The sequence below is a fragment of the Schistocerca serialis genome, chromosome 2 (genome assembly GCF_023864345.2).
Source record: "Schistocerca serialis cubense isolate TAMUIC-IGC-003099 chromosome 2, iqSchSeri2.2, whole genome shotgun sequence".
NCBI classification, from domain to species: Eukaryota; Metazoa; Arthropoda; class Insecta; order Orthoptera; family Acrididae; genus Schistocerca; species Schistocerca serialis.
Window position 1 is genome coordinate 198,711,053 of NC_064639.1, and position 22,928 is coordinate 198,733,980.

Genomic DNA, 22,928 nt, shown 5'->3' on the forward strand with positions numbered 1-22,928 from the left:
AGATATCGCCATGATAACTGAATTACTAATGAAACTCAGCTGGCATTTTGTAGGTGTAGAAGGCTGTACCTCGTTAAATAGATTAAGAATAGTTCATTTAATGAGGCAAAATCATTAACACTTTGTGTTATAGACCTTGCTGCTGTCCAATAATTCCTCTATAGGACTGATAATTGTCTTTCCTTGTAGTGTTGTCTAAGTGATTTATTTTTTAATGATATAAATAAAATAGAAACAAACATTCCACATGGGAAAAATATATTAAAAACAAAGATTCCATGACTTACCAAACGGGAAAGTGCTGGTAGATAGGCACAATAAAACAAAAACACACAGAATTTCAAGCTTTCGCAACCAACGGTTGCTTCGTCAGGAAAGAGGGAAGGAGAGGGAAAGATGAAAGGATGTGGGTTTTAGGGGAGAGGGTAAGGAGTCATTCCAATCTCGGGAGCGGAAAGACTACCTTGGGGAAAAAAGGACAGGGATTGGAATGGCTCCTTACCCTCTCCCTTAAAACCCACATCCTTTCAGCTTTCCCTCTCCTTCCCTCTTTCCTGACGAAGCAACCGTTGGTTGCGAAAGCTTGAAAATTTGTGTGTGTGTTTGTTTGTTTTATTGTGCCTATCTACCAGCGCTTTCCCGTTTGGTAAGTCATGGAATCTTTGTTTTTGATTTATTTTTTAGATTTACTGTGTGTGTGTGTGTGTGTGTGTGTGTGTGTGTGTGTGTGTGTGTGTGTTTTTATGGAGGAGGGTGGGGAGGTACAGGCACATTGTGTTTTTAATCATTTTAATCAGAACACTCCCATCCACACTACAAAATGCCGCATGAGTTTCATTAATCATATGGTTTGCTAGCTAGCCAGTTGAACTACATGCAACATTTTGTCCAATTCTGCTAAGGAATCTATACGACCAAACTCAGCATAAAGTAATTTATCATTATGCAAGGGATTAAACAGTTAGACAGCACAGTTAGTCAGGTACTGTGTAGTCAGCATACAAGTACACCACCAACATAAAAATATAAATATGAAGGGTGTTCTCTTGCTAAAGCCAATGTGTAATGTCTGATCACATCTTTTCTTGTAAATGTTTGTTTAGCTCAATTTAAATGGTGATTCAGTGATTTATGTTCTTATGTCATTACGACATAGTGTATTAATAACCTATAGAAATGTAACTAACAAAAATAATCCGTGAAATTGTTCTGTTTTAGGCTACATTACTTGGTAACCTCCAAGAAAGTTTAAAAGATCTTGATAGCAAACTGAAACGCCGTGAAAATGAAGAACTAAGGCGTAAAAGACTAGCATATGTTGGAATTAGTTTAGACAATGTGCTTCCAAACAAATCAGAAAAGGAAGACCCAGAAGGTGAGGGACCAGAGCATTTTTATGTAATATTTTCATAACAATAGAGCTCACATACAGATTATGTCATTATGGTATGCTGGTAAATCTCCTCTTGAATTTAAACGAGTATTACTGTCACCCAGGATCTAGCCTTTTGCAACTTGTGAGTGATCACTGAGGTGAATGGTTGGAAATATAGTTCTTCAAATGATGAGGTCTACAACTGTCCTTTCTCAGTGCAGGTGCTGGAGTTGACATCATCTGTGACATATCACTAGGTCATGAATAATTACACTATAACATGTAGTGAAGAAACTTGTTTATAAAACAGGACAATGCCTTGATTCTTGTAAAGAAGCTAATTCTCCTCCTGGCAGTGGGAAGGCCCATCCATGTACAAGTAGTTTTCATATAATTTCCTTCACTAACTGTGAGAGACAGACCTCGAGGGAGTTGGTCGACTACCACTGTGTCTGGGTCCTGGAATTTATACAGCTACTCATTTTATATCACTACTGGCTATTACTGAATTGGCAACAGACTGATAACATTACTACTGTGAACGGGTTTTAATTTGTGACCATGACTGTATGTATGGAAAGGTATCGGATTGGTTTTGTTTCTCTAAAGATTTCTATTGAAAGGAAACAGTAACAGAATAAATGGGAATCGAACCAAGGCTCTATTAGTAATTAAGTAAACTGCAATTTTGTGAAAGGAAATGGTTGCCAGACTAATTAGGCAAAATTATACCAAGTACCAGCACGATCCATAAACAAAGTTCACTATTGGGACTGACTTAATCTGATACTGAAATTCTGTTTTGCTCGTAAGATACAAGGCAGTAGTGCAGTTTAATAAGTAATGAACCAGTGGCTTGACATGAACTACACAAGAGGAGAAATTGTGTGAAGTATTTCAAAACTTTTGCTCACTAAATAATTATGTGCTTTACAACCCCACAGAGTTTATTAACTTTTGTTAAAGAAGGCAACTGCTTTGGAAGTATCACAGAACTTGGAATTGGACCCTGCCTAGGTAACCAACGAGGGATAAAATACGGGGCTCAATAGAAAGTTTACAAAACACAAATGTATTATTGAAAAAGAAATTGCATCACTGGTCCATGCAGTTATACAGAACTCAGTTGGTAATTTGAGATGAAGGTGGTGGCAGTGCTGATCTCCTGTGGGTATTCAAAAAAGGTGGCAAAGCTGTCCATGGGTGTTGCTGTGTAACAAGCTCTGAGAATTCTCTTCTGAGCATCAGAATTTTGTATTAAAGAGCTAACCAAAGTAAGCCATGAATAATTAGCCAAATTACTTGCGCATATGAGGCTGTATTATATATTGCTGAAGTTCTTCTTGCGTCTTTCAGTTCACAAGATGCGAATATTCGGCCTGCTGGCCACCGGCGACTCTTACCACTAAGGAGCCATGCAGTTGAATCACCAGATCCACCTTTTCTATTCCCACCAAGCTGTTTCATTGCCGAGGGGCTTCCCTCCATGTTTTACGGGATTGCAAACCTACATGCCTTATGCATGAACCAGTATTACAACAAAATTTTTAACATTTCCATTATGTTACAGCATATTACTTTTGAAAATACATCCATAGATTAATTACAATTACGTAAATGGTCATAAATAATGAATAAAACATTTACACAGATTGTACATCAAAGAGCTTGGTGACAAAGAAGCCACGTTAAGTAAAAACAGACAAAGAAGTTAGATAATACAATTGTAGGTAATACCAGTAACAGTGTTAAAAGATGATTTTAGTGGCGTTTTGGGGGGCAGTCATTCAGCAGGCCATGTGCAAATGTCACATAAGAGTTTTTATTTCACATTTTATTTTTTAAAAAAGCTTTTAAAATAATACTTGAAGGTGCAATATCCTCAAACAGCTTTACGCATGGCTTTCTGAGAATGTCTTCCTGTCCAGAGTTTCTTATCCCTATATTGGTTTCTTTTTTTTTTTTTTTTTTTTTTATCCTTCTTTGAGCAACCATATATCATTTGTGAATAATAATTACAGGCTGGAGAGTTCGACAGAAATTCTGGTTTTAAATTGCCCACAGTGAAATCAGAGAAATTGAAATTAGAAAGTTTATCTATAGATATGGCGCATTTAACAATCAAAAATTGTGCTGTGTGCCCTTACCTCATTGTTGAGCCGGAGCATCAAGAAATATGGAGAGTGAATGGAAATGATGGTCAATAAGCTGCCCACAGGCAAGGAAATCAGCTGTTGACTCATGCCATTCCATCTTCTGGACACACAGTTAGTGCAAAACAATATAGACCAATCTCTGTACAGGACATTTTCCTCTGACTCAGTGCCTTGTGCTCTGGAGAAAAGACCTACATATTGTATTTCAAAAACACTGTGTTTTAATGGAGTTAATTTTACATTCTGACAAGAGGGCAGCTGTACATTAAGCGAGAACACAACCTATCTAATATTGGGACAAGTCACTTGAACAAATTGCAAATCTCTGTAAGACTGACAGGACCACTGTAATTATTTACCAGTCTAATGACTTCAAATGTTCCCTTTACATAAAAAGGAAAATTTCTGATAATAAAGCTGAAGCAATAACTTCTGCAAGATCACCCTCGACAGTACTGGGAAGATACCTGAAACCAAATTTTGCCAACTTTGAGAAAACTGAGGTTAAAGTTTGTGAAGAAAGGAAGCATCCAAGATGTACACAGTCCTCGCTCACACCATATGGAAATCCAGCAGATGCTCCTTCTCATCTCAATCACTGAATCCCCACCCAAGCTGCAATGTTCTTTCACTGGCTCCTTAATTGTGCTCAGTCTCACAAGGTTCATAAATTCATGATCTCCAGGAATTGGAATTGTTGTTTATTGAAAAAGTGTTGTGTTAATACAAAATGCATTTATTCAAATGTTGCTACCCATCAAAATAATTTGTACTTCATGTGTTACAACAAACCTTTATTAAGTTAACAAATGTACAAGGCTTTGTTAGCATCCAAGCTTTGGTCCCATTTGTAAAACTGTCTCCACATTTTAAATAAATTATTAGGTCCTTGCTATAGTTTGAATATTAGCACCATATTGTTATGTATTTGGTTCACATTTCATCGTTTGTAAACAGCATTTGATTAATTTCTATGTATTTTTATCTGTTTGAAAAGTTGGCTTAATAAGCCTTTCCACCAACTGTTAACTTTGTATGTTGCTTCCTATTCTGTGCTGGGACAGTTGTTTTCTGTCATATGTACACCAGTCTTCACCATGTGATAAATCTCAGTCTTTGGTGTCCTTTGAGTCTACAGTATTTTAGTTCCATATTATACATTTCCTTGAGAATTTGATTGGTATTCGTCAGTCTCATATGTTATGTATTACCGTTCATCATTGTAATGTACTTCATCTTGCCTGCTGGGTTTTTCTTCAATCTTTCTTTCTCATAGTCAGTGATTCGTAGCTCTAGGTTAGAAATGGAAAATTTTAATCGTGATGTAAGTCTGCAGCTCTCGGGACCATTGTCGTTGAAGATAAAATGTGGGTCATTAGGCTGTGTCCATTTCCTCTTCATTTTCTTTCTACACAATCAGTGTTTTGACATCTCGTCTGGCATCTTCTTTTGGATTTCCTAGTGTTTTTGGTTAGCTGAACACTGTCAAAGAGCAGTATTGCATACACCTAAAAGAGTGAGCTTTTTTACACTTATTCTAAAGAAGTGGAGCTATTCTGGCTACTATTGGTTGGCCACTGTCATTGTATAAGAAGCAAAATAGGCAGAGCAAGAGAGGGGAAATGTTTTATCGAAGCATTATCGATGTGTTGCAAAAGTGGCTTCCAGATCATTTGTATTCCTTGCTTCCATAACTGCGTATTAACTTCCTCGATGGTGGGAGGTCACAAAGCTGGTAGGATTCACAAAGTTGGAAGCATATAGGTATCTTTCCTATTTAAATCACATTTGTTCTTAGAAATCTCAACCACTTCTCTGACTTTACTTCTGTAACTGTTGCTGTCCTTGGCTAGCATATGAATATTGTTAAATTTGTTGTCTTGGCCATAGTTTTCCTGCTGTTCTGTTACCATAGATTTCACACTTTGTGTAAACCGCATGAGGTGTTAATGCTGTTTAATAATTATTTTTATTTTCATTCACATATATACACTTTGCCTTAGTCTCATGTCACTTCATAGACTCCCGCAGTGATGAGGGAATCTGGGGTGTCCGTTTTGTGTTGGGAAAAGTTCATTTACTTCTGTACACCATTTTATCATAGACTTCTGCTGACTTGGTCAGTAATTGTAGAAACAAATGGTAACCTAGGAGAGAGAGAAGACAATACTTCATCTTTCTTTTTACAAGATGTCTCACACCCTGGAAAACCGTGAAAACTTAGAGACTTTTTTTTTGTTCTGGAAAACTTGGGGAATTTTTCCATTTTGCCAAAAAACCCTGGAATAGGCACAGTACTCGATTTGCTTTTCAGCAGAGGCATATGCTTGCCTTCTGCATGACTCAGTGCAGAGCTGCATTTACTGCCCGCTGCAGCTGTTTCAGCATTTCCTACCATCTTCCTTACCCTGCCCCTTCCTCTCCCCTTACCCAGTCCAACGAAACAGCCCAGCCAACCAGGCGTGGCCGTTGCTGGCTAGTGTGGAGGACATTATGTGCAGACTGCCAGATTGTAATGTGATGTGTGCACACTGCATCAGAGACTGCAGAATCCGTGTGTTGACTTTTTTGTGAGCACCTGCCAATTTTATAAAAATGACCTGACAATACAGTTTGTGTATGGGAAATAAGCAGTGTCTGATCCTCTGTCATCGTGGCTCAGTCTTTAAAATGCTATGTCTGGTGGCAGAGCATCAGTGATTGAATGTAATGGGAATCTGATCTTTTGAGCCCACCAAGAAGTATCTGTTTATGCTCTTCAAGACAAAGGTCTTCTCCATCTTTTGGATGTTGATTCCATTTTAAAACCTTGGTAGTTGTTCACCAATCTTCTAAATTTGTTCTTGTCAGGAATTTTTCTCTCTGAGGTACCCATCTGTCTAAGATCTTTTTCACATTCTTCGAACCATCTCGGCCTCATTGTAGCGGGACTTTGAATTTCACCACGCTGCTCTCGTTCCCTCAGACATGAATTGTGCCGTCGCAGCGGTATGAGCGCCCGACTGCAGAGAAAATACTAAAATTGTAACTCTTTTTTGTTTTTCTATCCGTTTTTTATTGTCTCTTGATAGCCGAAGCTTAAGGCAGACGTGATCTGATTAAGACGAAAAAACTTATTAATGTGTAGACATTGTGGACGTTGTTATGAAATTCGGAGGATGGAGAGTAGCAAAGTAAATTAAATTGCATACAGTATGAAGATGATTTTAATTGGTATAAATTAGTGATTCCTGGACGATCACAAGATTTCGGAGCAAACTTTTCACGCAGAATTGAAGGAGATTTTTGATGACCTGGATGCCGCACGAAAGAAGACATGTTAACCTGGTAAAGAATGAACTCTAAGCTACGCCATTTCCCCCTGTCAGTTACATTTTGTTATTCTCTGTTCTTTTTCAATAATTTTTGTAGTGGAAATTGGTTTAACTTTTGCTCAAAAACGCCACAAGGACCACCCCAACAATAGCTTTTCCGAATAACGAAGTCCGATAGCTTTTCTGTAATACAAAGTCCGATTTGCTTTTCATTCTTTCCCTTTTTCACGGTCTCTCTTCTCTATTTTCTTTTTTTATTAACCACTACATCGTGTTCTTAGATTGGACGAAAATCCATATTCTTTTTGTAAGTCAGTCACTGTCCATCCTCATGAGATGACGTAACATAACAATCGTCTTCTTAATGGATGTTGTGATAGGTTCTGTCTTGCTGTACAAGTCCTCATTTGCTCTCATTCACCATTGTCCATCAGCTCATCTATTACTTAGGATTTTCCTTAATATCCTACGCTCTCGCTTTTTCAGCTGCTCAGCTTCGCCTTGTCTATTCGTGGTCAAAGTTTCCAACACATATAAGCCCTCAGGTTTTAAAACTGTATTACAATGTCGAAACTTGCCCCCAATACTCATAGACTTTTTGTTATTGGTATTCTTTATCAGTTGGTATGCCTGGTCTAACTTCCTCATCCTGACATTAACTGCTTGTCCTTCTAATCCATTCTCCTGGATGACTTCACCAACATACCTGAAATTTTTAACTAGTCTGATTTTTCCCAGATTGATGGTGTTCCATTCAGGTCCATCACAGGTGTTCGTCGTATATTTTGTCTTTTGAATAGAGATCTGGAGTCCAATTTTTTTCAGCAATTTCTGACAGCCTATTGATCTTGTTGACTGCTGACTCTATGTTGTTAGCAAACATGGCCAGGTCATCTGCATAGGCCGAGCAGTCAATGTACACCATTTTAGTCTTAGGACCAAGTCTGAACTGCTCTTCATTTGTTTCTTCTTGGGCTAACAACTTTCTCCACTCTCGAATGACCTTTTCCAAGACACAGTTGAAAAGGAGTGGGATAGTCCATCTCCTTGTCTTATTATTTTTCATTTTAATTCTGAGTATAGGCTCCATTATGTTCTTGTATATCAACAAAATTTTTAGATTTTCTGATAAAATAGATGAAAATTGGTTAGGGACTGGAAAAGACAGTTTTTTATTTGACACTCAGTATAAGCATAATTAATAATATTTCATTTGAAAGCCCTGTCTATGGACAAGCTATAGTAGCTGTTGGCCTTCATTGTCTCCTTTAAGAACCCCATTTTCGATTTCGAGCCATTATTGTCATTGGTACAGACGGTACGTGAAGGGACTGTTTTGAACACTGATTGCTTCTGGGCTGGATGGCAGTGTGAAGTTGCATCTAAATACCAACTTGTGTTCGTGAGCTTTCTATACACTCCATGCCCTGGAGTACTGTCAGATCTTCTGTAGATCACTGTATCTAGTTACGGGAGACTGACCTCACTCCATTACTAAAGTGAAATTGACTTTGGGATGAATCTCATTTAAGATATTGTGTAACGAAATTTTCTGAGGCACAAATGCTATATCACAGCATGGAATCAAATTTCCTAAGCCTACTACTACTCCTCTCCCCCCCCCCCCCCCCCACCCCTCCCACCTATCTTTTTCCTAATAATGAAAAAGCAAGGAAAATAGAAATGTACATGTATGCATTTCAGCAAATCTGTTTTTATCTGTTACGATTGTGGGGCAGACCAGGACTACAGCTAGAATCTTTGTCTTCAGTGGTGAGCCTCTACCAGATAGTCACACTCATGAAGGTTACACCAAGTGTGCTATCTGCCAAAAAGTGAAAATTTCATTCCACTTAGGCTTCAGCCTCACACATTTCCTCATAGAGAAACCAGTTCAGTGAGGCATGCAATAAAGGTTGTATATAGTTTGAAAAACTTGCAAGAGATACAATGTAATGAAGCATTAAATTCATATTCCTTACCTGCTTAGATGATTTGTAGAGCAGAGTATTATCCATGAGAAACAAATGCCTAGGTTCAACCTCACTCTGATACACATTTGAAATCTGTCAGGAGAGTGCATTTGGATATACAGTCTGCTGCAATGTTCTGATAAACCCATTTTCTTTATTGTAAGATGCAAGGAAAATGCTGCACACACTTCACTTCACAGCATGATTTCAGTTGTTTTGTTGTTGAAATAATGTTTCCCTCTCTCTTTCAGCAGTTTCTGTACCTGGCTCAAGGAGGTCATCATCTAGTTCATCTAGTTCTGCCTCATCATCTGATGACTCTGAGCCAGTTTACCAGTTACGCCAGAGGCGTCAGACTGTTCTTAGCTACCGATACAATGACTATGACGATCTCATTTATTCTGCAATTCAGGTTTGTGTATACTGATCAAAGATGGCATTACTCTTATTTATACATTATTATAATTTTTACATCTTAGTCGAATAAAGTTGCATAACTTAAAAAACAAGGGTGTTTTTCATGTTAATTTTAAGTTGCTCTTGAGCAGTTACCTGATGATGGCAGTAGCACATAATGGCATGGACTCCACAAGATGTGGGAATTGTTGGGGGTTTAATCCTGATCCACAGCTGCTGCCCCTTTGCCTGTAACTAATAATTAGTTAATAGCTGTGTTCAAGGTATGTGCACTTGGCCCATTGCAATCCTAGATGTGCTGAGGGGGGACATGTCCACCACCTACCATAACAATACCTTGTTGGCAAGTAGGTTGCATCAGTTCTTGAATTAATGTAACTTGTTACTGTACCATCAGTGTGCACCAGCGTGTACACAACTCATTAGTCCAGCTGACATTTTTCTGTGCTTTGAGTATTCACTGATAGTGGTCATGCACCCTTGCTGTTCTGCTCACTCTGTGATGTATGGTGAGTAGAGGAGCATTTGCTTCTGTGCTTCAAAGCAAGATGATGGTTCTGGATTGTATAGCAGTTCACCAGTTTCTGTTGTGCAACACTGAATTAGTGAGTGATTCATTACAATGTGATCCCATTTCTACTATTACATTTGCATCAGTTAATGGCAAATCTTAATGAATAAGTCTGTAATAACTGTTGGCATTCAACCACTTTAATAACACTTGATACAGTTCAGATGCTGGTTTCAAGAGATGCTCTTATTAGCTTGTTTACATTTTGTTTGTGGCATTTGTTAAATAAAATAAAAAGTACATTGAACTATTGGTCCTCATTTTACATCAAATTGGCCACTTCACACACTGCAACCAAGCAGCAGACCATGTCTGCTTCAGCTGTGGGTACCAAGAGTGTTCACTTGGTGCTCTTCCTGGTGTCTAGAGGTAATTGTGAGCTGCTATGACCAATGTACAATAATTATTACTGATAAAGTATAAAAACACTAGCTCACATCTGAAAAATGGTAACATTAAAGTGAACAAATTGTTTCCCATGACAGTTGTCTCAAGTTGCAGCAGTTTTCACAACCCGAGGTGCTTGGGCCACAATGTGGCATGTGAAAAGTCTGGTACCTGCATGAACCTTGAAATGGAGTAGCCTGTGCTTTGACCCCTCACAATCTGGATGCAACCAAACACACCATTATTGTGCATTTTGCACGTCCTTTGAATGATTGTTTGTCAAAAGCTGGTACATCCTATCACTAGACATGCTGAACTATTCTGGTTGCCATTGCAACAGGAGCACACTCTCTGTCAAACAGGACATTTAATTAAATTGCTTTAGTATATATTAACTGTGTTATGGGACAGAGAATGATGTGTAGTGTAACCCTCAACTTTTCTTTGGTTTCCAGGATGAAATGGAAGCTGTGAAAGGAGCTGGGAATCAAGGGAGAGGAAAAGATATTGCAACTATTGTTAATGCTGAGAAGGAGGAGCAGAAGGAAAAGTTGGAGGCTGGTGACAAGAAAGCTGAAGATGATGAAACCAAAAAGAAAAAGAAGGAAGAAAATGGAGAGGAAGGAAGAGACTCAGATGAGGAGGAAGAGGAAGATGAACCAGAGGGCTACATACCTCCTGTGAGAAGATATCCACTTCCCAAAAAGAAGCATAGACGACTTAACAGTCTAGACATAAGTTCTGAGGATGATGCAGATTCAGATGAGGACTTCAAGGGGTCCAGGTAAAGTATTCCTTTATAGTATATTTTGTGTATGATTGTTGATACCATATAGCAGAGATGCTGAACTGCGATAGGCACAATAAAAAGATTCACACAATCATAGTTTTCGGCCATTAAGGCCTTTGTCAACAGTACACACACACACACACACACACACGCCAGCACAACTTCCACACACGTCTGCAGTCTCAGAGAGCTGAAACTACACTGCGAACAGCAGCACCAGTGCATGATGGGAGTGGCGATTGGATGGGGGTAAGTAGGAGGCTGGGTGGGTAGGGGGAGGGATAGTAAGGTGGGACTGATGGACAGGGAAGTTTTGCAGTTTAGACGGCGGATGGGAGAGAATGTGCAGAGGGGGGAGGGGGTAAGTAGTGGAAAGGAGAGAAATAAAAATAAAAATAAATTAAAAGACTGGGTGTGGCGGTGAAATGACGGCTGTGTAGTGCTGGAATGGGAACAGGGACGGGGCTGGATGGGTGAGGACAGTGACTAACGAAGGTTGAGGCCAGGAGGGTTATGGGAACGTTCCCGTTCCTCACCCATCCAGCCCCGACCCTGTTCCCATTCCAGCACTACACAGCCGTCATTTCACCGCCACACCCAGTCTTTTAATTTATTTTTATTTTTGTTTCTCTCCTTTCCACTACTTACCCCCTCTGCACATTCTCTCCTACCCGCCGTCTAAACTGCAAAACTTCACTGTCCGCCACTCTCACCTTACTATCCCTCCCCCTCCCCACGGAGCCTCCTACTTACCCCCACCCAGTCACCACTCCCATCATGCACTGGTGCTGCTGTTCGCAGCGTAGTTTCAGCTCTCTGAGACTGCAGATGTGTGTGGAAGTTGCACTCGTGCGTGTGTGTGTGTGTGTGTGTGTGTGTGTGTGTGTGTGTGTGTCTACTGTTGACAAAGGCCTTAATGGCCGAAAGCTATGATTGTGTGAATCTGTTTATTGTGCCTATCACGATGCAGCATCTCCGCTATATGGTGAGTAGCACTTTCCTTCTCTCGTATTGTTGCATTCCATCCTGGATTTTCCATCATTTGATTTATGTATGATTGTGACAGATGGATTCTGTTGTGGCCTATGTGGCTAGGAGGTAGGGCCTTTGCACATGGCACTTGCAGCCGTAGTTCGAGGGTCACAATATATTTTTATGTTCCAAAAGTAGCAAGAAATTTTTACAATACGAGCAGAGGTGTGGTTAGAACATCAAATAAGCATAAAGTTGTTAGTGCACTTTACACTTTGTGAATTTTTGTCATCATGAGCAGTTATTCATTTATGAGTATAAATGTTTTCATCTTTCGCTCAATTTGTGTTGTGCGCATGTTTTTTGTTTGAAACTTGCAGTGACAGTGCACTAAGTGATAGGTGATGGTTGTGGTAGACTTTGATGAAGTTTCTGTATTCATCATTTGCTCTCTTCCTGTGTGTGCCATTTCTATTCAGTGATGAACTAGCATTGGTGATATATCATTTTCATAATAAATCGCAGTGACTACCCGACAGAAGGTTTCTACCAACTGTCTGACTCTTCCACCTTAAAGCTCTACCATAGTGATCCCATCCCAGAAGACCAACATAACCACCAATGCCTACTGAAATCCTTAAGTCCTTCCTGGAACCTCTCCCCTGCATCCATTTCCCTCCTCACACTTGCCCCCACCGCACACACCTTCTACATGCCTCCAAAATCCGCAAAACCAACAGTCCTGGATGCCCCTTCGTAGCTGGTTATTGCACTCCTACTGAAAGAATTTCCACTCTTGTTGACCAGTTCCTCTAACCTATTGCCCAAAACCTAGCCTCTCACATCAAGAATACTAACCACTCCTTTCACCAACTCTTCACAATCAACACCTCTTTACCTCTTGAATCCCTACTCTTTACTGTTGATGCCACCTCCCTATACATTAACATCCCTGATGCCAATGGCCTTGCCACTGTCAAACACTCTCTCTCCACTGTCCTTCAGACACCAAACCCTCTCCTCGCACAACTTACCTACTATATCCTAACACACAACTACTTTTCCTTTGAGGAAAGGTATATAAACAAATCCATATCAAAGCCATGGGCACCCACATGGTACCCACCCACACCAACCTTTTTATGGGCCATCTGGAGGAAACCTTCCTAGCCTTCCAAAATCCCAAACCATTTGCCTGGATTGGGTTTACCAGTGATATATATCTTCATGATCTTGACCCAGGCCCAAGACACCATATTCTTGTTCCTTCACAACCTCAGCACTTTCTTTCCCATCCACTTCACCTGGTCCTCCTCAACCCAATGTGTCACATTCCTGGGCTTTAACCTCCACTTCTCGGGTGGCTCCATCCACAACTCTGTTGATATTTGTAGCTACTAACCACCAACAGTACCTTCATCTGGACAGCTGTCATCGCTTCCTCCATCTGTGGTGACGAGGACTCCCTTGTCCAGTATACTGAAAGTCTCATGAGGGCCTTCAATGACAGACACTACACCCAAATCTTTTCCACAAACAGAAATCTTATTATTTAGTTTTTCTTTAAGAGACTCAGTAATACGTTTTTCGAGTTTGGCATCAGTTGTCTGTATTTCCGTCATTAATTCCAACTTTTAAGTTGGTATTTGTACTATCTGTCTTAGAATTTAATTCCACTATCATCTCTTCTTTTGTCTCCACCAAAACTTTTTTGAAATTAATATGCTTTTACACTGGTGTTTAATTGATCATCTTGAGCTTTGATACTTATGTTTAACTCAGTGTTTCTCGCATCTAGCTTACTACTCAGTTCACTAAAACTCTGAAACAAATGTAAGTGCATCTCCATGTCTCTCGTCACTACTGACATACATTAGCAACAAAACTAAACATAATTAACTGTCGTTGGCTTCCAGTTGTCACTGAGCAATGTCTCTCTTGTTGAACAAACCCAATAAACTTCGGTTGCCAGTTCCACTTTTAATTACTGTCTCAATACACACACCACCACCAAAACTTATACAAATCAGCTTGTATTTAATACAGTTCATCAAACAATGCTTGGGTAGCTCACAGCATTGCAATTCTCAAGGGAAGACAGATCACTGTGCTGGGTGAACTGCACTGCTGAAGGTTGGTGTGCAGCTGAAGCCGCCATTGCCGTAGGTGGACAAGCAGTGGACTGGCTACTGTCGGCTGCTGGGGCATGATGAACTGATGAAACAATTTTAGCCTTAGAAGTTGCAGTCAATGATCTTCCAATTCATGGAGTTATTAAATTCTTCAATGTAAATGTAGTCAGTGATTTCAGCAACTGCTCATCGACTACACAGTTCTTCTTAATTCCTTATTGCTACATTGCTGTTAATGGCTTTTCTGCTGCAATGTAATCTTGACTTTTGATTCAGTTGCTAAGGACAGGAGCATACAGTTTGATGACATCATCTTTCGAGATTGTTACCTTTGAATTCGCAATTTATTTACTAGTTTTATTAAAATTTCAGATATTTCTCAGCACAGAAGTGTCCTGGGTCCTTTCACCTGAGCCACCAGAATGAAATGTTCCATGCTTGAGAGTATATTTGATTAGATTATGATTGCCATTACTTTTTAATTCTGAACTGTTGCTTATTGATTCAACATCCAGAATAACCATGTACATTGCCTTGACTGTCAACTACTTCTCCTTGCAGCTTCTACTTTGCTGAAAACTGATAGCCATTAACTAGCTTCAACTTTCTATCACTAATAAAAAGTGTATCTTCAGAAATCATATTATATTGATCTTCCCTCTACAAGACAGTAACATGTCATAAGTACATAAACTGTGATTTTCATTGTGTTGTATTTGATATGAATGACAGTTCTCTTAGTTCAAAATGACAAACAGAATATATCTGCTAGCTTTTTCTTTTCTGTGATGTCATCCAATTTGAAATGGGACTCCTGTTCCATGGCACGTCACACATCTCCAAGCCAGGACACTGCAGCCCATAATAAACTGCCAAACCAACAGCTACCGGAGAGCAGAGGTGTGTTGCCAATGTTGTTCCACCTTCCAGACATGCTGCATCCACCCAAACACAAGTAGAAACAAAAATATGAAACAAACTTTTGAACACTTTGTGATTCTAAATTGCTTAAATAATAAAATGAATACTTTCAAATTTTGTGACAGTTGTTCATCAGTCAGGCCACATCGAGTGACACTTCTTAAATATATGAATGTGATATGTTACAGTTATTACACCACAATGGATGATACATTGAGCATTCAAGAGTGACATAAACACAATGTTGTGTGTGATGGAGATGATGAGAGAAGAAGGGAGGCAACGGGGAGTTCAAGGTGGCTATGGTTGGGACAGAGGGACAGCAACAGGACCACATTGAAATGTGATGCCAATGATATCCTCATGACACTGGCAGGAAGAGTTGGGTTTGAGAGATAGAATGTGTGTGTAGGTTAATGGAATGCAGTGGATGGAACCGGAATAGAGTTGGTTGTGAGACAGTGACAAACAGAAAGTATTGGGGATGCAAGGATATCTTGAAAGGACAGTTCCCGTCAGTGTCACTCAGCAAAGCAGTAACACAAAAATGGAAAAAATAACTGACAAAAATCCATTAAAAATCTGCTTCCTGTACTTGGTCCTTCATCTGGGAAGAGAGGAAGGAGAGAAGAAAAGGGAAGATAGGGTAAGTGGATGTAGGTCACTCACATTCTAGGTTAAGAGGTAGCCATTGGTGGGTAAGCAAAGGAGGAGTATAGGGCGTTAAAAAAAAGTCAAAAGTAGCGCATCATAAGTATTGTTTCAAAGCAAAGAAGATAGTTGAGAAGTAAAGAGGTATATGTGAGATGAATAATATTAATAATACTAAGTAAGAAGAGAAAGAAAACAAAATAAATTAAATAGATTAACGATGAAAATGTGAAAAATAAAAAAGTTAGATTTAAAAAAACAGTAAATTAGTAAAGGCCGAAATAAATCTCGGGTGAACAGCCTGGTATGAGTGTGTATAGGACACAATATTTCTGCAATCGACCACGTTGCCATCATCAGGTGCGCTGATGTACTGAATTTCATCATAAAATACGCCTGGAGAAATTGAAGAATCACAATTAGTAAAGGGCCAAAAAAGGAGAAAGAGTAGAGGTTAACAATTGTTGAGTCCAGGAGGGAGGATGAAAGGATGTGTTGGCACACAAGTTCCCATCTGTGCAATTGCAAGGACTGTTGTCGGGTGGAAAGATTCAAATTCCGAATGTGATGTAGTAGGCACCTATATAGGTCCATGGAATTGTGCTGGAGGGCATGTTCCATCACCGGGTAATCCCAGGCAGACAGTTTGTCTGTGTCCATTCATGCGCAAAGCCAGTTTGGTGGTTGTCACACTTATGTAGAAGGCCATGTAGTGAATACAAATCACATGACGTGTTGTTTCACGTGTGACCCTGCTTTGAATGGTGTATGTTTAGCCAGTGGTGGGGATGAAGTAGGTAGTTGTGGGACACAGATTGGCAACCAGTGAAACCAAGGATGTTGTGCTTAATAACAATTCTGTTACTGGGTATCCACTTCACCTGTGGCTACAATTAATTTTGTTGGGCAATTGGTTTGGTCAGACCTACATAAAATGCTGTGTAGAAGTTACCACAGAGATGATATATCATGACATGATTGCTTTCACATGTAGCTCTGCCTCTTGTAGAGTAACATAGCCTGAGATAGAATTGGAATAGTCCAGGACTCCAACAATTAGCCAGTATAGTCTGTTAATGCTGCAGTCAACTGCACAGCTCTTCGGCTATAGCATTGTGATACTTCACTCATGATTCTGCAGTATCATATTAATTATCTTCTAAGCAATTCATCCTAACAATCCATTTTTTCTGATGTACTACTAGATTTTTATTGCTGTCTGCTTGCAACTGTATAACTGCTTGGGTTTAACATGTCTCATATCCTGTGTCTGTTAAACCATTACTTCTGGTAAAGTCACATTTTTATGGTACACCTTGTTTTATATCTCTAGTGTTCTGATGTTCATAGTCCATTGTAAAATCATGTTTATAATAGACGTGTGAAAATTTTGATCTAGGCGAGAGGAGAAAAATATCTGCATTAACAGTTACAACAGCAATGGGGTTTGCATCTGTGGTGTGAGATGTAAAAAAATAGTGCATCTAGGTTTTATCATTATATGAAAAGAAAAAGAAAGTGATTAATTATATTTGCTAGTGATCTCATCACATAAAAATATCCAACAACTTTCAATATAGTACGGTTACAGTTATATCTTTTGCTGCTGTGGTTGTTTGCTGCTGCTTGTCATCATTGTATGTTCTCTGTTTAGCAAGACAGCTGTTGGAATGTTACTTGTCATGTTTTCATTCCAATTATAATTCATTTTTCTGTCGGCTCCACTTGAGGAGTTAAGAAAACAAGACTGTTTTCTTTTCTGCATTTGGACTATTGTCAAACACTTCTACATGTTATTTTTGTTACATAAAGAGATTACTGCAGCCAGGTGGAATATTGAAGTCAATGTGTAACTGTATGTTTATTTTATTTCTGTTACACAAAGTGATTACTGCAGCCAGGTGGAATATTGAAGTCAGCGTGTAACTGTATGTTTAATGATATGTAGCTCAGAGGAGGAGGAAGAAGAGGAAGAAGATGCAGATGAATCGGATGATTCCGAGGCACCCGGGCGTGGGCGCAGGGGAAGATCCAGAAAGAGGCATGCTGAGCCAGTTCGCAGATCCTCACGTGCTAGGGTTACTCGCTTTGATAAGGAGTTTAGTGAGTACAAATTAATTCCTTCTTTCTCATTACAGATACACTGCACACAAACTCGTTTATTATTTGTGTTGTAAATTTTGTCACCATTTGTGCTTTTGTTTTCTTTTTTGGAATCTGAGAAGTAATTGTCCAGAATTCTAATCCTTTTTTATCTGCGTTTTGTAGACAAGATAAATGGCAGTAACTAATCAAAGAACAAGTGAATGTACTTTGTTCATAATAGTATACACACTCAATTACTGATATTTAATTATCAAATAGTTCCAGAGATAAAGGATTGTAATCCTTCGCTATAATTATGAAATTATTTTATATTGTAGTTTATTTTTGAGTATTCTTATTAGTATTTGTATAAAAGTGAAAAGTCCGTTAAGAAATTTGCTAATTACACAAAGAGACATGTGGGCCAACCAGATCTGCCAGTCAAGTGGTGCAACTCCCAGGTCAGCTGATAAACAAGTGGTTTTAGCTTGGGGCCTGCTGTAAAACATCCCCCAACAATTTCATCCTTTCTATCTCGGAAGAAGGAAACTCTGTTCTTGAAAGGTACATGTGATGTTGTTGTTGTTGTTGTATTTATATATGTTGTATTTATATACAGGGTGGTCCATTGATTGTGACCGGGCCAAATTTCTCACGAAATAAGCATCAAATGAAAAAACTACAAAGCACGAAACTTGTCTAGCTTATAGGGGGAAACCAGATGGTGCTATGGTTGGCTTGCTAGATGGCACTGCCATAGGTCAAACTGATATCAACTGCGTTTTTTAAAATAGGAACCCCCATTTCTTATTACATATTTGTGTAGTACGTAAAGAAATATGAATGTTTTAGTTGGACCACTTTTTTTCGCTTTGTGATAGGTGGTGCTGTAATAGTCACAAACATATGGCTCACAATTTTATACAAACAGTTGGTAACAGGTAGGTTTTTTAAATTAAAATACAGAATGTAGGTATGTTTGAACATTTTATTTTGGTTGTTCCAATGTGATACATGTACCTTTGTGAACTTACCATTTCCGAGAAAGCATGCTGTTACAGCGTGATTACCTGTAAATACCACATTAATCCCCCCCAAGAACCATGGACCTTGCTGTTGGTGGGGAGACTTGCATGCCTCAGCGATACAGATAGCCGTGCCGTAGGTGCAACCACAATGGAGGGATATCTGTTGAGAGGCCAGACAAACGTGTGGTTTCTGAAGAGGGGCAGCAGCCTTTTCAGTAGTTGTAGGGGCAACAGTCTGGATGATTGACTGATCTGCCCTTGTAACACTAACCAAGACGGCCTTGCTGTGCTGGTACTACGAACGGCTGAAAGTAAGGGGAAACTACAGCCATAATTTTTCCCGAGGGCGTGCAGCTTTACTGTATGGTTAAATTATGATGACATCCTCTTGGGTAATATACTCCGGAGGTAAAATAGTCCCCCATTCGGATCTCCGGGTGGGGACTACTCAGGAGAACGTCGTCGTCAGGAGAAAGAAAACTGGCGTCCTACGGACCGGAGCGTGGAATGTCAGATCCCTTAATCGAGCAAGTAGGTTAGAAAATTTAAAAAGGGAAATGGATAGGTTAAAGTTAGATATAGTGGGAATTAGTGAAGTTCGGTGGCAGATGGAACAAGACTTTTGGTCAGGCAAATACAGGGTTATAAATACAAAAAGAAATAGGCGTAATGCAGGAGTTGGTTTAATAATGAATTAAAAAATAGGGTTGCGGGTAAGCTACTACAAACAGCATAGTGAACGCATTATTGTGGCCAAGATAGATACGAAGCCCACACCTACTACAGTAGTACAAGTTTGTATACAAACTAGCTCTACAGATGACAAAGAAATTAAAGAAATGTATGATGAAATAAAAGAAATTATTCAGATAGTGAAGGGAGATGAAAATTTAATTGTCATGGGTAACTTTAATTCAGTAGTAGGAAAAGGGAGAGAAGGAAACGTAGTAGGTGAATATGGATGGGGGATAAGAAATGAAAGAGGAAGCCGCCTGGTAGAATTTTGCACAGAGCACAACTTAATCATAGCTAACATTTGGTTCAAGAATCATGAAAGAAGGTTGTATACATGGAAGAAGCCTGGAGATACTGACAGGTTTCAGATAGATTATATAATGGTAACAGAAGAAATATTGACTTTAATTGATGAAAGGAGAAAATATAAAAATGCAGTAAATGAAGCAGGCAAAAAGGAATACAAACGTTTCAAAAATGAGATCGACAGGAAGTGCAAAATGGCTAAGCAGGCATGGCTAGAGGACAAATGTAAGGATATAGAGGCTTATCTCAGTAGGGGTAAGATAGATACTGCCTACAGGAAAATTAAAGAGATCTTTGGAAAAAAGAGAACCACTTGTATGAATATCAAGAGCTCAGATAGAAACCCAGTTCTAAGCAAAGAAGGGAAAGCAGAAAGGTGGAAGGAGTATATAGAGGGTCTATACAAGGGCAATGCACTTGAGGACAATATTATGGAAATGGAAGAGGATGTAGATGAAGATGAAATGGGAGATATGATACTGCATGAAGAGTTTGACAGAGCACTGAAAGACATGAGTCGAAACAAGACCCTGGGAGTAAACAACATTCCATTAGAACTACTGACGGCCTTGGGAGAACCAGTCCTGACAAAACTCTACCATCTGGTGAGCAAGATGTATGAGACAGGCAAAATACCCTCAGACTTCAAGAAGAATATAATAATTACAATCCCAAAGAAAGCAGGTGCTGACAGATGTGAAAATTACCGAACAATCAGTTTAATAAATCACCAATGCAAAATACTAACGCGAATTCTTTACAGACGAATGGAAAAACTGGTAGAAGCCGACCTCGGGGAAGGTCAGTTTGGATTCCGTATAAATATTGGAACAGGTGAGGCAATACTGACCCTATGACTTATCTTAGAAGCTAGATTAAGGAAAGGCAAACCTATGTTTCTAGCATTTGTAGACTTAGAGAAAGCTTTTGACAATGTTGACTGGAATACTCTCTTTCAAATTCTGAAGGTGGCAGGGGTAAAATACAGGGAGCGAAAGGCTATTTACAATTTGTACGGAAACCAGATGGCTGTTATAAGAGTCGAGGGGCATGAAAGGGAAGCAGTGGTTGGGAAGGGCGTGAGACAGGGTTGTAGCCTCTCCCCGGTGTTATTCAATCTGTATATTGAGCAAGTAGTGAAGGAAACAAAGGAAAAATTCGGAGTAGGTATTAAAATCTGTGGAGAAGAAATAAAAACTTTAAGGTTCTCCGATGACATTGTAATTCTGTCAGAGACAACAAAGGACTTAAAAGAGCAGTTGAACGGAATGGATAGTGTCTTGAAATGAGGATATAAGATGAACATCAACAAAAGCAAAACGAGGATAATGGAATGTAGTCGAATTAAGTCGGGGGATGCTGAGGGAATTAGATTAGGAAATGAGACACTTCAAGTAGTAAAGGAGTTTTGCTATTTGTGGAGAAAAATAACTGATGATGGTCGAAGTAGAGAAGATATAAAATGTAGACTGGCAATGGCAAGGAAAGCTTTTCTGAAGAAGATAAATTTGTTAACATCGAGTATAGATTTAAGTGTCAGGAAGTCGTTTCTGAAAGTATTTGTATGGAGCATAGCCGTGTATGGAAGTGAAACATGGACGATAAATAGTTTGGACAAGAAGAGAATAGAAATTTACGAAATGTGGTGCTACAGAAGAATGCTGAAGATTAGATGGGTAGATCATATAACTAATGAGGAGGTATTGAATAGAATTGGGGAGAAGAGAAGTTTGTGGCACAACTTGACTTGAAGAAGGGATCGGTTGGTAGGACATCTTCTGAGGCATCAAGGGATCACCAATTTAGTATTGGAGGGTAGCGTGGAGGGTAAAAATTGTAGAGGGAGACCAAGAGATGAATACACTAAACAGATTCAGAAGGATGTAGGTTGCAGTAGGTACTGGGAGATGAAGCTTGCACAGGATAGGGTAGCATGGAGAGCTGCATCAAACTAGTCTCAGGACTGAAGACCACAACAACACCACATTAGTGCAATAAATGCTCAAAATGATGTCTGTCGACTTCAATGCATTTTACAATACATGTAACGACATTCCTCTCAACAGCAAGTAGTTCACCTTCCATCATGTTTCTACATGCATTGACAGTGCGCTGGCTCATGTTGTCAGGCATTGTCAGTGGATCACGATAGCATATATCCTTCAACTTTCCCCACAGAAAGAAATCCGAGGATGTCAGATCCGGTGAACGTGTGGGCCATGGTATGGTGCTTTGATGACCAATCCACCTGTCATGATATATGTTATTCAATACCGCTTCAACCACACATGAGCTATGTTCCGGAAATCCATCATGTTGGAAGTATATCACCATTCTGTCATGCAGTGAAACATCATGTAGTAACATCAGTAGAACATTATGTAGGAAATCAGCATACGTTGCACCATTTAGATTGCCATCGATAAAATGGGGCTCAGTTATCCTTCCTCCCATAATGCCGCACCATACATTAACCCGCCAAGGTCGCTGATGTTCCACTTGTCACAGCCATCGTGGATTTTCCGTTGCCCAGTAGTGCATATTATGCTTGTTTACGATACCGCTGTTGGTGAATGACGCTTCATCGCTAAATAGAACGCGTGCAAAAAATCTGTCATCGTCCCGTAATTTCTCTTGTGCCCAGTGGCAGAACTGTACATGATGTTCAAAGTCGTCACCATGCAATTCCTGGTGCATAGAAATATGGTACAGATGCAATCGATGTTGATGTAGCATTCTCAACACCGACGTTTTTGAGATTCCTGATTCTCATGCAATTTGTCTGCTACTGATGTTCGGATTAGCCATGACAGCAGCTAAACACCTGGACATCATCATTTGTTGCAGGTCGTGGTTGACATTTCACATGCATCTGAACACTTCTGTTTCCTTAAATAACGTAACTATCCGGCGATCGGTCCGGACACTTGAATGATGTCATCCAGGATACCGAGCAGCATACATAATACTCGCTCATTGGGCATTTTGATCACAATAGCCATACATCAACACAATATCGACCTTTTCCACAATTGATAAATGGTCCATTTTAACACGGGTATCACGAAGCAAATACCGTCGACACTGGCAGAATGTTACGTGATACCACGTACTT

General features: G+C 39.5%; 1 protein-coding gene across 2 annotated transcripts in view; it reads left to right on the top strand.

Moving 5' to 3' along the window:
- The window catches only part of LOC126456936 (uncharacterized), a 144,339-nt gene that overhangs the window by 82,688 nt on the left and 38,723 nt on the right, over nt 1–22,928 (top strand). The window contains exons 10-13 of one of the 2 annotated variants that reach the window (XM_050092872.1): nt 1,219–1,375; nt 9,070–9,230; nt 10,649–10,977; nt 17,608–17,762. In XM_050092872.1, coding sequence (XP_049948829.1) covers nt 1,219–1,375; nt 9,070–9,230; nt 10,649–10,977; nt 17,608–17,762 — 802 coding nt within the window. The remainder of the gene's footprint in view (nt 1–1,218; nt 1,376–9,069; nt 9,231–10,648; nt 10,978–17,607; nt 17,763–22,928) is intronic. The other variant, XM_050092873.1, reaches the window with a different exon arrangement.